Genomic DNA, 14,756 nt, shown 5'->3' on the forward strand with positions numbered 1-14,756 from the left:
TTTCTTTCTTTCTTTCTTCCTTTCTTCCTTTCTTCCTTTCTTCCTTTCTTCCTTTCTTCCTTTCTTCCTTTCTTCCTTTCTTCCTTTCTTCCTTTCTTCCTTTCTTCCTTTCTTTTCTTTTTTCTTTTTCTTCCTTTTTTTTCTTTCTTTTTCTTCCTTTTTTTTTTTTAATTAGTAAAAAGATTTATCTTTTTATCGAGGCCTGAGGTCAATTGGGAGCCCTCAGATACAGATGGGTGAGAAGATTCCTAGTCACATGCACACCAACCATGACTCTGCCAATGAAAGTAATACACAACTCTCCCTTGCTTAGAATTCAGCCCCAGGGACTGAATTTGCTTAATGCTGAATAAAACTGACCTTTTATGGCTTTCCTATCTGAAAAGCCATCCTTCCCTTCCTGCAGACAGGAGGAGCTGTTTGGCTAGTGGCTGGTCACTTGCTTCAAATTGTTGCAATTCCTACAGAGAAAATCCTGTCTCTGGTTTTAAATAACTAAATGAGAAGGACAGATATATGTACTTTCTCTGCATCGTGTAGCAAAGTTAATACCTAAGGCTGGCAAGGTACATAATAAAGGTGGGGAAGATAACCCTTCAGAAGCAAAACACTTACAAGTTACTCAGTCAGAACCAATATTATAAGCTTTCCTTTCTATCTCCGTGCCTAGTCAGCCATGTTTTGAAGTCCATCTCAAGCCTATTCTTTATGATCATACCAGTCTTCCAGGTGGGGAACAAAAATTTCAGAGATCAGGATAACGTTTTCATTCTCAGACTCCTATTGTTCACCAACAGGTCTGTCCTTGACATGCGCTCAAAGCACCCAGATGTGGACCCCAAGATGTTCATCCTCCTCAGGTCATGCAGCAAGTCAATAGCAATCTAAGAGTGAAGCCCAGCTCTGATTTGTACCCCTGCAGCACGTTTGCTGGATCATAAGCACCCAGTGTATTTATCTTCATTTAATGTGCTTTTTTTCTATCCTCTTGAGTAATTTCCTTCCCTTAACAGATATAAATCACATACCTACAAAGTAAAGAATTATTTAAAGAACATTTGCATTTAAGCTCCAAAATGAATTTGAAGTTAACTCTCTAGTGGCTAAGATGCGACTGGATGGTGAATATAACTTGGCCAAAGACTCCACTAAATGAAGATGCTTTATGGTTTTAACACCAGCTGGCCTACAAGCCAATGTTCAGTACACTGGGGTGCTACTGTGGGTGAATACCCTTACTGCAAGTTAATTTAATACTGCCTTTGTCCATTTCAGCAGAATTGAACTACACACTTCTAAACCCCAAATGTACACATTAGGATTTGCCCTGGTTTAACTCAATCAATTTTCCACTCTCAGATGGACACAAAGTAACAGAAGTTTCTCATTAGCTCTCCAAGCCACATCGTGATTTAATCTTGTCCCTGATCCTACTGCTGCTGAAGACTAGGAGATGTGCAGGACAGCAGCTGTTCCAGTGACTCCAATAGGCTTGGACAGTTACAAGTGTTACAGTCAATCTGTTAGTAGGAAAAGGGATACTCTTTACGCTTAGTAAGTAAAACTTAGAAGCAGAAATGCCATCAGAAGATTTAAATGAACAACAAAAAGACACTAAAATACATTAGTATGTTATGAATAGTCGTAGTAACCATTTTCTAAATAGCCTGGCACCTAGTACACATGTTCTCTAACATGTAACTTGTGTAATAGTTGTGTTTGCGTAAGAGCTGTTCTCTCCGTGCTTCACTCAAACAAGCAGTGGATTTGCAACAGCTCAGAGTAACACAAACCTACTTCTGAGACAGAAATTTATGATAGCTAAAATATGATGCAAAGGTGCATGGCCGTTACATCTAACAGTCACTGATTACATCTAGACAGTCACTGATAAACTTCCAAAAACCTTTGTAATATAAAACAAACCAAAACAAAAATCTATAGCCTAAGAACCCTTTAGGGACAGCAAAAGTAATTTAAAGCTACTAGAAAATGATGTGATCAATTTTAATGCAAACCTCGAAGTCCTGCTCAGAAATATGACAGAGCTGTCAGGCACTGCAGCTCACTCCCAGCCAGTGGCTGAAGAGCTTCACATCAGCTGGAAGAAAGGTTAGACCTACTGTATATCTGGTGTGTGCTGGGGACAAATGGGAGCACAATGTTTATGGTAAAGTCCAGATCAAAATATACTAGAAGAGACCCTTGGGTTGTATGCTCTTGACTTCACCAACAAAAACAGAAATGAGGCCATGACACACAAAAATCTTGATTATATATTGCATCTCAAAGATGAACAGCATTTGTTGAGTAGCTGATCTTAGAACTGTGACTGGGTTCATTCCATGGACCAGCAGATGTGGAATGAGCCTGTGATTTCTGATATTCTAGAAGTCCATCACCAGGGTCTGGAGATGGCCCTGTGTAATATGAAACGTTTTGGAAACTTGGCCATATTCAAAATCTGTTGGAGTCTTATTTTCTGTTTCCGATACAGACACCACTGAAAAGAAAATCAGACTTTGGAGATTAGCATATAACTGCTTGTCTTTTGAAGAAAAACCTCACCAGGCTTTTCTGAGCAAGTGCTCCGCCCTCAGATCCAAACCAGACTACTGATATTGCAACTAATCTGGGCACATTGCTGAGCATGGACATGGCAGCTGGTTTCACAAGGTCACTGAGGATTCCCAGAGGTGGTCAGCAGTCAAATAAGACTTAGTTTGCAGTTGCTTTTCCACTGCATGCTTTCCTGAGCTCTGAAGCATTGCTCTAGTATGGAGCTTCAACAGCAGTGCAGAAAGGCATTTTTAAGTCAGTTGTATGCCCACAAGGAGATGTCATAAAGGTACAGCAGTTCTTGTACTGTGACCCATCTGTACCCCAGCCTCGCACACGTACCAGCACATTCCCCATGCCTTTGAGTCATAGACCATTACTGCAAGAGGAGGAGCTGGGAAGCTAGAGGCAGGCCGTGGGTAAACCAGTTGCTCCTGAGATACAAGCAAAGTGCTCTAGCCTCCCCAGCACCGCATAACAGACACCACAGTACAGTGAGCAGATGCTAAGTAACAGCCGCTGGTGAATAAAAGGGAAAAGGCACTCACGCTTCAGGCAGAGCACTGTTTTTTTGCAGTACTGCAAAGAAAAGAAACTGACCTACAAGCTAGTAAGGAGGTCAACTCTGGAGCAGCCAAGCTGTAACAAGTGGGCAACAGGAGTAGCTGTAGTTCTTCATCCCTCCAGAGGATGTCATCGCAGAGCCACCAAAAAAAGGCGAGCTTAGTGACCCGAATCTAGACTGTGAGTAAATGCCTCGTGTTTGGACGAGGCTCTTCGGACAATAATCCCAGATCTCCCTGTTTACTTTCCCGAAAGGAACCAGCTTTCCCTAGAGCAGCCAGCACCTTGTGGAAGGCCAGGAAGGGCAGCAAAATCCATAGTTATTTGAGAGATGTGCAACAGGTTAGCCTGGGAAACAAATAGGATACATGCTCTAGATGAACAGAGCTGAGCTCAGGTATGAGGTGTTCACATGCTTTACAGTCATGCTTGCATTCAACCTCATTTGCTGTCCCGGAGCATGGATGAGTGTATGGAGGATTCACTACAAACAACGAAGACAGGCAAATAACTTCATGAAGCTGCATTCCCAGACAGCAGGAAAAGGCTGCGTTGTGCAACCACTGGGGAAGAGCAGCCAAGAGGGACCTCCAGGTTCTCTCCCAGGTGGAGGTTGATGTATTCGCCCCGTTCACCCATTTCTGTAGTTTGTCTCACAAAAGGCACTGTTTGGTTGGGGCATATTTGTCCCAGCTGCAAATCACAGCCAAATGAAGAAGTACTAACAATGTTCAATGCACACTCTGTAATATTTTATATCCTGAAGCATGCATCTTAACTTTGAGAGTCTAATGCTAGGCTGGCTTCTCTACTAAGCTAATCCTAGCCTTTGCTGGTCCTTCATGCAGGACAGGGGGAGCATGTAATCCTTCCCCACAAGCCTCAGTCTGAATGACAGGAGAAGATCAGGAGTGGAGGAGTGGAAATGCTATACCAATGGTGCAGAGCCACAGCTTAATGTTCTACTGCTGCAACCTAAGCACGCAGCCATTCCCACGTCTCACACACCCACATGACCTGTTGAGTGCTGCTTTTGGCATGCCAAAGTGCTCTGAGACCCTAAGAGAAAAATAGATATGAGAAAATCTGCAGTCACTGATAGTATCCAGGAAGTTGGCAGAGACTGTCCATGTGGCTTAGCACCTCCAAACAGTGGGTTTATATACAGGTGAGCAAAAGGGCAGAGCCTCCAGGTTTTGTTGTATCAAGCTGTTCAGCCAGTGTTTCTCTGTGTGCACCACACCAGTTTTCCCATTTAAGTATATAAACAGGAAGCAAGTCATCATCCCCTTTACAAACATATTTTAGTAAGTCCAAATCCAGGAGCTGATCCAGGCCACATCCACTGCTAAAGAATTGCTTGCCAGCCAGCCATGCAAGCTGCGTCTTAATCTGCTCTCTTCTTTGCTGCTATTTGTTTCAGGATTTGGGGGGGGGGGGGGGGGTTGTGTGTGTGTTTTTAACATAGATAGATTAAACTTCCTGACAACCCAGTTTCTCATTCAAACATGCTACAGAGGAAGTAGAAGGAAGGAAAAAAATCAGGAAAAAACAACTATCAGAAAAGGCATTAGGAGGCTTAATAGGGGGCTGGTCCCTATCTGTGCATACTGTCCCATTTCTACAAATAGGCAGTGGTGTCTAAAGCCAGGGAGCCTCTACCATAGGGAAATGAAAAGTGCTGTATTAGTAGTTGCTGTGAGAGAAATTCATCAAAGAAAACATGCTAGAGTCCTGGATTTGGGAAAATAGAAGTCTACTGAGTTTCTACTGCTTAAAGAACAGTATTCCCCACTCCAGACCCAAAGCTCTCATCATGTATTATCTTTCACTTAGGTTTGCTCTGAAGTCAGTAGGTGCAAGGTACCTGTTTTCCCTGTTTTCCCTGCTCTCCGTCTTAGAAATGTTCAAGAGCATTTTAAGCAAATCTGCTAAACCATTTTGGGTGCACTCATATGCACCCTCCACCGGTTCATGAACTAGTAGTATGGGGAAAATTCCTGTCAGAGTACAGAGATAGAAAGGTACATGTGTACCAGAACAAGAGGAAGCTGGGAAGCAAAATGTGGCTTCCAAGAGAAATCCACTCATTTCCAAAAACTTATCAATGTGTTGAGTGAAAACAGAAATTTATCATGAAAATTCCTCCACTATCTTTTCTAGTTTTCTTTTGGGGAGGAGTAGAGAAGGATCAAAAATATCAGTTTGATTTCCCCTTCCCAGCACCAAGTGGATCATCCAATCACATCAGTCTTCTGTGTCATCTGAGGCTACCCTGGCTTGTGGTGCTCTTCACCAAGACCTAAATCATCACATAAGGAGGCTCAGTCATCTGAGCATCCCAGCTCCTCACAGGTAGCCACTCAGTCTTCAGGACACCATCTGGCAGACTGTCTTCTACTGGAAACTTGTCTGTATTCTGGCAAGAGTTTGCTGAAGTGCCTGCGTCTGAGCATTTTTTTTTTAGTTCAGATGAATCAGCAGATCTGAGCCCAAAAGCTGTGCAAGTTGAAAAACGTCCTGGTTGTCTTCAGACCAGGTTTTCCCTAGTCTAACTTCTGAAATGGAGCTCCCATCTCCACCAATCTCTAGAAAGATGTCCCCTGATGAAGTGTAAGACATCCTCTTGTGGCTCTGTGTTCTCTGTCTCAAAGCTTAACGTTGTCCCTTGTGTCAGGATGTGCTTCCTACTGACAGGCATTGATGGAGGGTGATTTGACTGATGGGAATTGCCATTTAAAGTAACATCTGTTACATCCCTGATGGGGGGCAATCCCCACCACAAAATTATGGTTGAAAGCTGCTGGAAAACTCAAGCATTTCAACAGGGACTTCCACTTACAACTATAATAGCTTCAGCATTTGCTGGTTTTTTAATGTCAGTTGCTCGCTATCAAGATCTCTAACTGGCATTATTTTTGGCTAGAAATTTGTATTATAGCAATGCCTCTTTTGGTACAACTTACAGCTAAAACACCAGCACACTAGATACTGCACAAACTGCCCTGTATCTTGGGAAATCTGCTATAGATCAATAGACAGAGATGCGCAGAAAAATGATGTGAAGGGCAAGCCAGTGGCAAGGAAGGGAAAGGAGAGCAGAATACTGACAGAATTATCATGGGAATAAAATGCAAAGACACTACTAATGTCACATCAAGGTTGCACAATCAAACAAAAGATGAAAAATGCAAATACTAAGATTCCTACAGCAACTTTCCCAAAATGGCAATGCAGTCGTCTCATCTCCTGCAAAGCCAACAGCTGAAAGCACATTCAAAGGAGTATTTTAAATAAGGTGTTGAAAAATACTGTGGAATGAGAGCAAAATACATGTGCAGCAGCGCACTGGGCCTGAGTTAACATGGCCATATCTGTAGTTCTCTGGTTTTAATAATCACTCTCAGAGTATCTGGAGGAGTTTAGAAAAGAAGAAGGGAAAATGAAACACGAAGAAAAAAACACATAGATGAAAAAAAAAAATGGTGAAGCATCAGACTGGCCAAATAATAACCTTCTGCTAGCAGCTGTTGATAGCAAGAGGTATGTGCTTCCCAGTCCCCTTGTGCCCTGGAAATGTGAATGCTCTACCCGTGGTGCTCAGAACACTAGTTAACCTCCTGATAGTTTCACCCATCAAATATATTCAGAAACCCACAAAAGTCAGAGAGGGCCTTCTGGTGACTGCCTTAGGCTTTGCACCAGAGTTGAACGTGCCATGTCTCAGACTGGAAAACTAACAAGACAAAAGGTAGGTAAATTTTTAAAACATTTTCCCATATCTCTTAAGGCAGTACAAAGGATCTCCATCTCCTGAATGACAATAAATAAAATAAAATAAAATAAAATAAAATAAAATAAAATAAAATAAAATAAAATAAAATAAAATAAAATAAAATAAAATAAAATAAAATAAAATAAAATAAAATAAAATAAAATAAAATAAAATAAAATAAAATAATAAAATAAACTCACCTTTGTCCAGGGAAGCAGAGATTGTGCAAGCCTGGGAAATGGTACCTTCAAGGGCAAGGTGTCAGATTATTATGAATGAGCAAAACAAAGATGCAATAGCAGAATGCACTACCAAACTGGCTGGCATAAGAAGAGTAAGGTCATGGTTGCATGGTTACTGCTTACTGACAGCCATATCAAGGATGAGTAGCAACAGCCAAATTCATTGTAGCTACAGAATTAAGGGAAAGAGGAAGCAGCAGCAAGCAGTACGAAGTCCTTTTTTATATGAATAAAGTTTTATTGAATTTTATACAATTAGAAAGAACAAAGAAAGAGGAGCGAACAGTCTCATGGAAGGTAGGAACAAGAGGAGCTTTCTCGCTAGAGGAGAGGGCCTGCTGAGGGCAGTGTTCCTGTAAATGTCACACAGGGATTGTTTCCAAAGCAGAGAGAATGTGTATGGGCTTTTCTTTGAATGCTTTTTCTCCCCTTCCCACATCAGGGTTTCAAAAGCGACCTTTCTTCCCCCAGTCAGTCCTACTACGCAGCAGCAAAGAGAGGTAGGGAAGAGGACTGCTCCTCTGGAACGTGTGTACACACAGCAACTCCCTGTCTGTGCCACCACAGTGGTTTGCACTCATTCTTGGATGGAGTTGTGTAGGACAGGGAAGGAAGGGAGGCTGGATTTTTTTCTTTTTTCTTTATTTTAAGCAAAGAAGGCACAAAATCTCAGCCAAGCTTCAAGCCTACTGCTGTCCAGGAGCTCACAACCTCCCCAAAAGCAAGTGTGTTCGTGTGAGAACCCAACTTTCAACTCTCCCTTCCTTCTCAGAGCGTGTGCTTGCATTTGAAAAGTACAGCTCAGGCAGAAGGCCCTGCCCAAGGTTTGTGCACTGCTAAGGGAAGTAAAGCCGTGCCAGGACAAATAAAGGGGGATGAGGAAATCTCTTGGCTTAAAGTGACTCTTTTTCAATATGAGAGCTACAGAAATTTACCTGTGAGCACTCACATTGCTTTTTCCAAGAGCAGATCTGATCTGGGAGGTGTCTGGTACTTTTAGAAGTGACCACTGCCTTTATATATGAAAGGCTTGGTGTTATGCAGGAGGTTGGGGATACCCATCCAGACATGGCTCCACTAAGCCAGGGCTCTCTCAGGAGGAAAAGTCCAAGCCCTTAGTCCACCCTTCCAATGGCATCAGGTCCCTTGAGCGGTTTCAACTCTTGGCTTTGATTAAGGCTATTTAGTTGCAATAGAAGAAGTAAAAGGACAGGCACCAGCCACAGTCACCCCCCAGCTGTAAGGAGATGGCAGAGCCATCAGCAGGTGCCCTAGGTACCAGTGGGGGAAGTAGGGGAGGCAGAGCGGCAGCACGTGGGCTTCCACAGAGTTACATCCCCTATTGTGTCCCTGCTTTCACTCTTTCTAATGAAACGGATTTGGAAATAAACCCCACCCAACTCAGCATCTGGGAAGTTTGCATGTGTGGGAGAGAGGAAGAAAATTATGGTGCCTAACATGAGCCCTGCTGTGCAGGGAAGCCCTCTAGGCAGCCCAATAAGGAAAACCCACCATGCAAACACCAGAGCTGAGGGTTCTGAAGCCCCTCACCACACATAAAAGCAGCCCAGGTGCAGCAGACTCCGCTCAAGACTCTCCCTCCAGAATAACCCCAGCAACACCAAAATAAATGCCACGAGGCCTGTAGCAGCAGTGTGCCCTTGCTTTGCACAGAGCTTCTCAGGCTGTCTGGGCCTCCTCAGAAGAGGCCCAGACAGCTGCACTCTCCACAGCCACAAACAGGGCTCTGGCAGCAGCTGAAAAACACCCAGTCTGAGCAGTACCTGTGCGTGCATGAGTGCGCGTGTGTGTGTGTATGTGTGTGTCAGAGTTGAGGGGAAGAACAGCAAAAAAATAAATAAAGAGAAACACTCCCTGGCCCACACCCTTGCCCAGCCTTCCCCTTGGTTTGGATGGTGGCTGTGCTGTCAACTTGCCCCTCCAGCTTGGTGGGTGTCTCTTCATGGCTGGCCCCATCCCATCAATCTTCTTCATCCAGTAGTGGGGCTGGGGAGGCATGGAGGGGGGTCACACCCTCCATGACAATGTGTACCTTGCCTGGCACCCCTCCCCTCTCAGCCTTCTCTGCCCCACACTGGTTGTTGTCCTCTTAGAAACAAAACAGCAACAACAACAGAAAAATATATATATCTCTCTTCCCAAACCTCCCTGAAAGACCCAAATGAACAGAAATGACCCCTAACAAAACAAACTGGAAACAAAAGCGAAAGCCCTGAGGCGAGGCTGGGAGGGGGTCCCAGCCAGGGCCCAGCAGCCAGGGAGGGCCCCCGATGCCCTGTGGCCTTGGCACATCTGTGGCGTCCATGGTGGAGCCCGGACAGCTGCGGGGCATTGCAGTGCGGCTGGAGCAGCCCCAATAGCTGGCAGCGGCCTCGGGAGGCCCACCTCTGCCTCACTGCCTTTCAGGAAGGAGTAGGGTCTCTCAGCCACGTCTTCGCTCCCCTGGTATGCAAGGCCCTTGCTCAGCTCTTAGACATCACCATGCCCCTACACAAGTGAGCCAGCCCGGCTCTGGGCGGGCACCATGACAGGAACAGCCCCAATCCGCTCCAGCGTGGCCTGGCTGACAGCATAGGAGCGGGTGTGTGGAAGCCGAGGCTTCCTGCTGACCGAGCCGTTGCTCCGGGCCACTTCTTGTGGAGACGGTGCTGTGCTGGCTGTCACCACCAGCGTCTTAGGGGCAGCTGGGGAGGGGTGGCCACCATTGGCGTAGACAGGGCGAGCGCTTGTGCTCCCTGACCGGGAGAAGGGTGGCTGGCGGGCATCATTACTGTTGCTGAAGCGGGTGAAGGAGTCTGTGGCATGATTGGCCTTGGGATCGTTCCAATAGCGGCTGTTGTAGGTGTTGGAGGAGGTGAGGGTGTCATTCTCTGATGAGGACGCATCAGCATGGAATGTCTTGGTGGTAGAGGAGCATTTGGGTGGCAGGTCATCCTCCCTGGGAAAGAGAGAGTGTGAGGGCACAGGGAGGATGCTGCGTTGCTCTGGCAAATCCTTACCGCTACCCCCCACTGGAGGCAATGCCATCAATTCAAGGTGAAGGACAGCACCAGCATGAACTAGCATCACTCCTTGGCCTGTTCACTCATCCCTTTTTACAGGACCCAGATCTGTACACATTAATTGCTTCGTGTGCCTACCACTGAGGGAAGCAAATCAGGCTCAGGTCTGCAATGGGCCAAACCAGTGACCGTCACAGCTAGTCAGTACAACTATGCATGTACAGCCAATGAAGATGATCCTCAGGGAAGCTTCAGGAAGCTACCAGAGGGAAACATTGTGTTTGTAACACCAGAGAACATCACAGTTGTACCTTTAGAGCTTTTTACTTATTACTATCTGATACTGTGGGACCAGATCCTTACCACATGTACACTCACTCTCCTACGGAGACAACAGTGCCAAGCTGAAGCTCCCAATAAAGGCAATTTGGAAAGAAAAATCTGTAGTTGCCATTACTCATTTGCTTCTGCTATTTTTTTGGACAAATAAGGAGGCCTTCCCTTATCCCAGGGAATACACCTAAGGATTAGGAAGAGCAGGGGTTATGCTTGCCTTCCTGTTAGCTGCTGCTTTTGCTGGATGACTGGGGGTTTCCAGCAACCAGATTTCCCTGACCCCTACCTTATCTCATTAGGAATCTCCTCCTCTTCCTCTTCTTTGTGTTTATTTTTCCAGTAAAACAGTGCTATGGCCACCAACACAATGCAGACAATAAGCACAACAGCACCTGTGGCCACTGCTCCAGCAATCAGGCCGATGCTCCAGGGGTGGGCTGTGGGGAGAAGTAAACAGAGAGAAGATATCAGGGCTGGGCTGTAGCCACCTGTGATCATCTGAAGCTTAGAAGTGGGGAAAGGTAGTATCCCCATTCCAGGACACAATGATCTTCTGATAGGCACAAGTTGGTTCACAGCAAACATGGTTACATGTGTTACTGTCGTAAGACAGAAGCAGTTGACCAAGTCTCCCTTGGCAAAATACTTACGTGCAATGACTTGCAGGTCCAGAAGGCAAGTGCTGGTTCCAATGGCATTTGAAGCCACGCACTGGTAAAGACCTGAGGACACAGTGCTGATATTTCGGAGAGTGACAGTGCCCTGGACTTGGTCTAGTTAGAGAGAAAAGAAGGATTTAAATCCCTCCCATGGGCTTGAGGAAAACCATGAAAAGGCAAATCCAGCAAATAGAGAATTGATGTGTGAGACTCTTAAGAGATACGTAAATTAGGAAGTAACCCCAAGATAGAAGCATTGTGCATACACACAAGATTAGGTCTTAAGGAGCTTACACTAGATGTTTCTTTTTCTTCTTACAGATGAATTTCTGCAAATGAAAGCTTGGGACTTATATTACTGTGCGAGAGAAAAGAGAAAAGATGTGCAATTGCCTATACCCAGATCTACCTGCTATACTGAGCTATGCCCTGCAGCACCCTGTTTTCCCATTCCTGAGTTCCCCACTCCTTGCTCTTCCAATTTTTCTCATTCCTAAATTACCTAAAAGTAAAATTATTGTGTATTTTGAAAATACAGCAAGACAAAGGACAAAATTACTGCTGTTTCCTTTTGGTCAGGACATCCAGGCTAAGAAACCTCATGGATAAAACTTAGTAGTTTGGCAATATCCAATCTGATCAGAGTCTCACTTTTATGTGCATCTGAAAGATAGCTCCAGCCACAACATACTCAGTGTGAAAAGCTGGCAGGATTTTCATAATATGACTCTGCCTCCCTTCTCCTATTTTTCAATCTATGGGCCTTGTGCATGTGAGGTGGCAGCTAAAATCTCCAGACACGCAAACATCTGGCAACCATATTCTCTCTCTGCCATTAAAAAAGATCCTTGGTCCTCAATTGGGAACACTGGGTCCATACCAAAGTAAGAAGAAACTTTAGATGGTCACTGGTGAGTACCAGTACACAGCCTCCAAGCACTCCAGGAATCTTCGTTCCAAACAAGTGATCATGCAAGTGATGGCAGACACTCAGAGGACTGTGTCATCTCTGGCAGCTCAGACAAAGGAAAGACCAGGCTGCCACCTGGGAAGTAAGAGGATAATCAACAGAACAAGCACCTTGTGTGGCAGTTGGGGGCAACCTGGGAACATTGTCCAGTTTCTCCCAGAGGTATGTTGGCCGAGGGATGCCTTCTTCCGAGCTGCAGGTCAGTGTGATATCGCTGCCCACCTCCAAGGACCCTTGGATTCTGCAAAGCGGGGCAGAAGGAGGAACTACAAGAGAAGAGGGGAAAGTGACAGCAGATCAGGAAAAATAACCAAGCAGCAGAGTACAGGCTCTTTCTGGACACACACTGCAGGGGAAATCGAGGATGCTGGCATGAGGTGACAGGGAATGAGAAGCAGACAAAATGCAGAAAGGAGGTAGCAGACAAGAACCCATTACAAGTTGAGGGGTAACAATACACAAAGATTCCTGACTAAAAAGCCCATCAAGGTAATAGACAACTGCTTTCCCAGGACCTACTCATCTTAAACAAATCCCTAGAAAAATAAGTGTGAACACTCCTACTCTTGGGACATAATGAGTGGCAACAACTAAGAGGGCTGCAAAAAGAATCTCCTGCCACTGGGTTTTGTTTTCACTGCCTTATAATGGTGCACTCTCTGTACTATTTAACATCCTAGGTAGCATCTAATACTAATTGCTTTTATGAGAAAGAAGCAAATATCTAAAGTCCATTCTTTGCTCCTGTTGCTATGCACAAGGCTATTACAACCCATCCAATCTCAAAAATGCACCCACTCTTTATTCACGCTTCTTTGAGACTCCACATCACAAACCTGCCACAAGGCTTTATCTTCACCATATTTTAAGACTCTCTAATACATCTGTATATGAGGAGTATGTGCCTACAAACTCCTACAATACTCTCAACCTACTCTGTCCCTCACCACAGTATTTCCATGGTATCCTGTGCACGTGCACATACTACCATATTTGTCTGCTATAAACACAATCATACAGAGGATTCCCATATCCCAGTTCCTCCCTCTTCCTCAGTAACCCCAATAAACACACCCAAAACAGTGAGTCCAATGACTCCAATATTCCTGCTGCCTCGATCAGGAAGATTGTTGACCAAACACTGGTATGTGCCAGTGTCTGATAGCTGGGTGTTGTTGATGAAGATGGAGGCACTGGTGGTTGGCATTGTCACAGCAAACCCCACTCGACCATAGAATTGGGGTGCACCACCAAAGATCTGACCTCCTTGGTAGAGAATAACCTGGAAAAGAAAAGAAGGTTCAAACAACACCTGAAAAGGCTGAGCAATGAGGGAGAAGAGCAAGCAAATATAGGCTTCCAAAGCTAAAAGGATTATTTCTTAAAGGCTCTCTAAAGAACCAAACATCAATTTACAACAGCAGCCCCAGAAAGACTGATCCTAGGAGAAGTGTTTTCTACAAAAGAGATTGTGCCAATAAAAATGTTCACAAAGGGAACAGATCAAATACCCAAGTCTTCTGGCATAGCTAGATTTGTAGTAGCAGCTCATTTCATATAACAATCACAGTCCTGGAAAGGACCAGTGTAGAGAGGTACAGACTCTCTGCAGGACAGTAAGTACTTCACAGGAAAGAATCCACCTGGTGGACAGAATCGTTTTGGGTGTCAGCAAGTAACATCCTGCCATGATTTGACATGCTCACTGATGATCACTAAAATGAACTGAATACTGGGCAATACAACATTGAGACTGTACACCTTCTGTCAACCAACAGCTTAGATAGCAGTGTACAATCAGGCCAGGTCCCTGAGGAGAAATTTCTCTTCATTGCAGGATACTCAATCACACAACTGAACAACGAAGGTTATGGAGGCAGTGTGACTCAAGATAGATCCACTTCACAGCAATGGGTTTCTTCTGGCCTCCATGCATGTGGATAGAATTCAGGCCAACAGCTCTCAAGTTGTGATTCTTGTACCCACCATGGTAGGCTCTTATTAGCTAATGTAAGAATGGCCTTGTGAAAGTAAGGGGCAAACTACACATAGATCAGTGTTGAAAGGGTGAAGAAAAGGAAGCCTGGAGGAAATGCATACTCCAGTGAGAAAAGACCTACCTGTTCAGGCTGGTTGGCGTTTGAAAGAGGCGTGACCATCCATATGACATTAAGGTTAGTGAGAGCAGCATTAGTGGTGAAGGTGCAGGGCAATACTGCTGTCTGGCCTCGGGCAACTTGGATACTCCCTGAACTGACTGACACCTCCAGAGGACACACCATACCTGGAAAGAGAAGGACACCCAGTTCAAGCACTTCAGGAGAAGGAGTCACAGTTCAAATATTTCAGTCGAACCTAAGCACAGGCAGGTTATGACAGCAGCATTCTGTTGTTACATAGCTGTCCCCTAACAATTACTGCAAGAGACCTATTTTCCTCCCTCAGAGGATCAGGTTGCTCTCATGGAGACACCTTCCAGAGGTAGATGCAACTAGGTGTTCCTTTTAAGTATGAGCATTCTCACTTCAGAGCCTCTGAAAACATCAGACTTTGTTTTGGCAACAGAGAAAGAGCTATAAGAGCAACCAAGCTGTGTTTAGGAGATAATGAAATATGTTTTCAAACTCA

The 14,756-nt window shown here is 44.8% G+C and overlaps 1 protein-coding gene across 1 annotated transcript; it reads right to left on the reverse strand.

Annotated features, from left to right (window-relative positions):
- Positions 1 to 8,973: 8,973 nt before the first annotated feature.
- On the reverse strand, positions 8,974 to 14,363 carry IGSF11 (immunoglobulin superfamily member 11). The gene is made up of 6 exons (XM_065740946.1): positions 14,249 to 14,363; positions 13,203 to 13,410; positions 12,239 to 12,394; positions 11,150 to 11,272; positions 10,786 to 10,936; positions 8,974 to 10,099 (listed from the first exon to the last, which is right to left on the reverse strand). The coding sequence occupies exons 1-6, from the start codon at positions 14,285 to 14,287 to the stop codon at positions 9,649 to 9,651; spliced, it is 1,128 nt and encodes a 375-aa protein (XP_065597018.1). The 5' UTR covers positions 14,288 to 14,363; the 3' UTR covers positions 8,974 to 9,648.
- Between the last annotated feature and the right edge of the window lie 393 nt (positions 14,364 to 14,756).

Source organism: Cyrtonyx montezumae, unplaced genomic scaffold (assembly GCF_038088225.1).
Source record: "Cyrtonyx montezumae isolate F1298 unplaced genomic scaffold, pur_monq_1.0 scaffold_3, whole genome shotgun sequence".
Taxonomy (NCBI): Eukaryota; Metazoa; Chordata; class Aves; order Galliformes; family Odontophoridae; genus Cyrtonyx; species Cyrtonyx montezumae.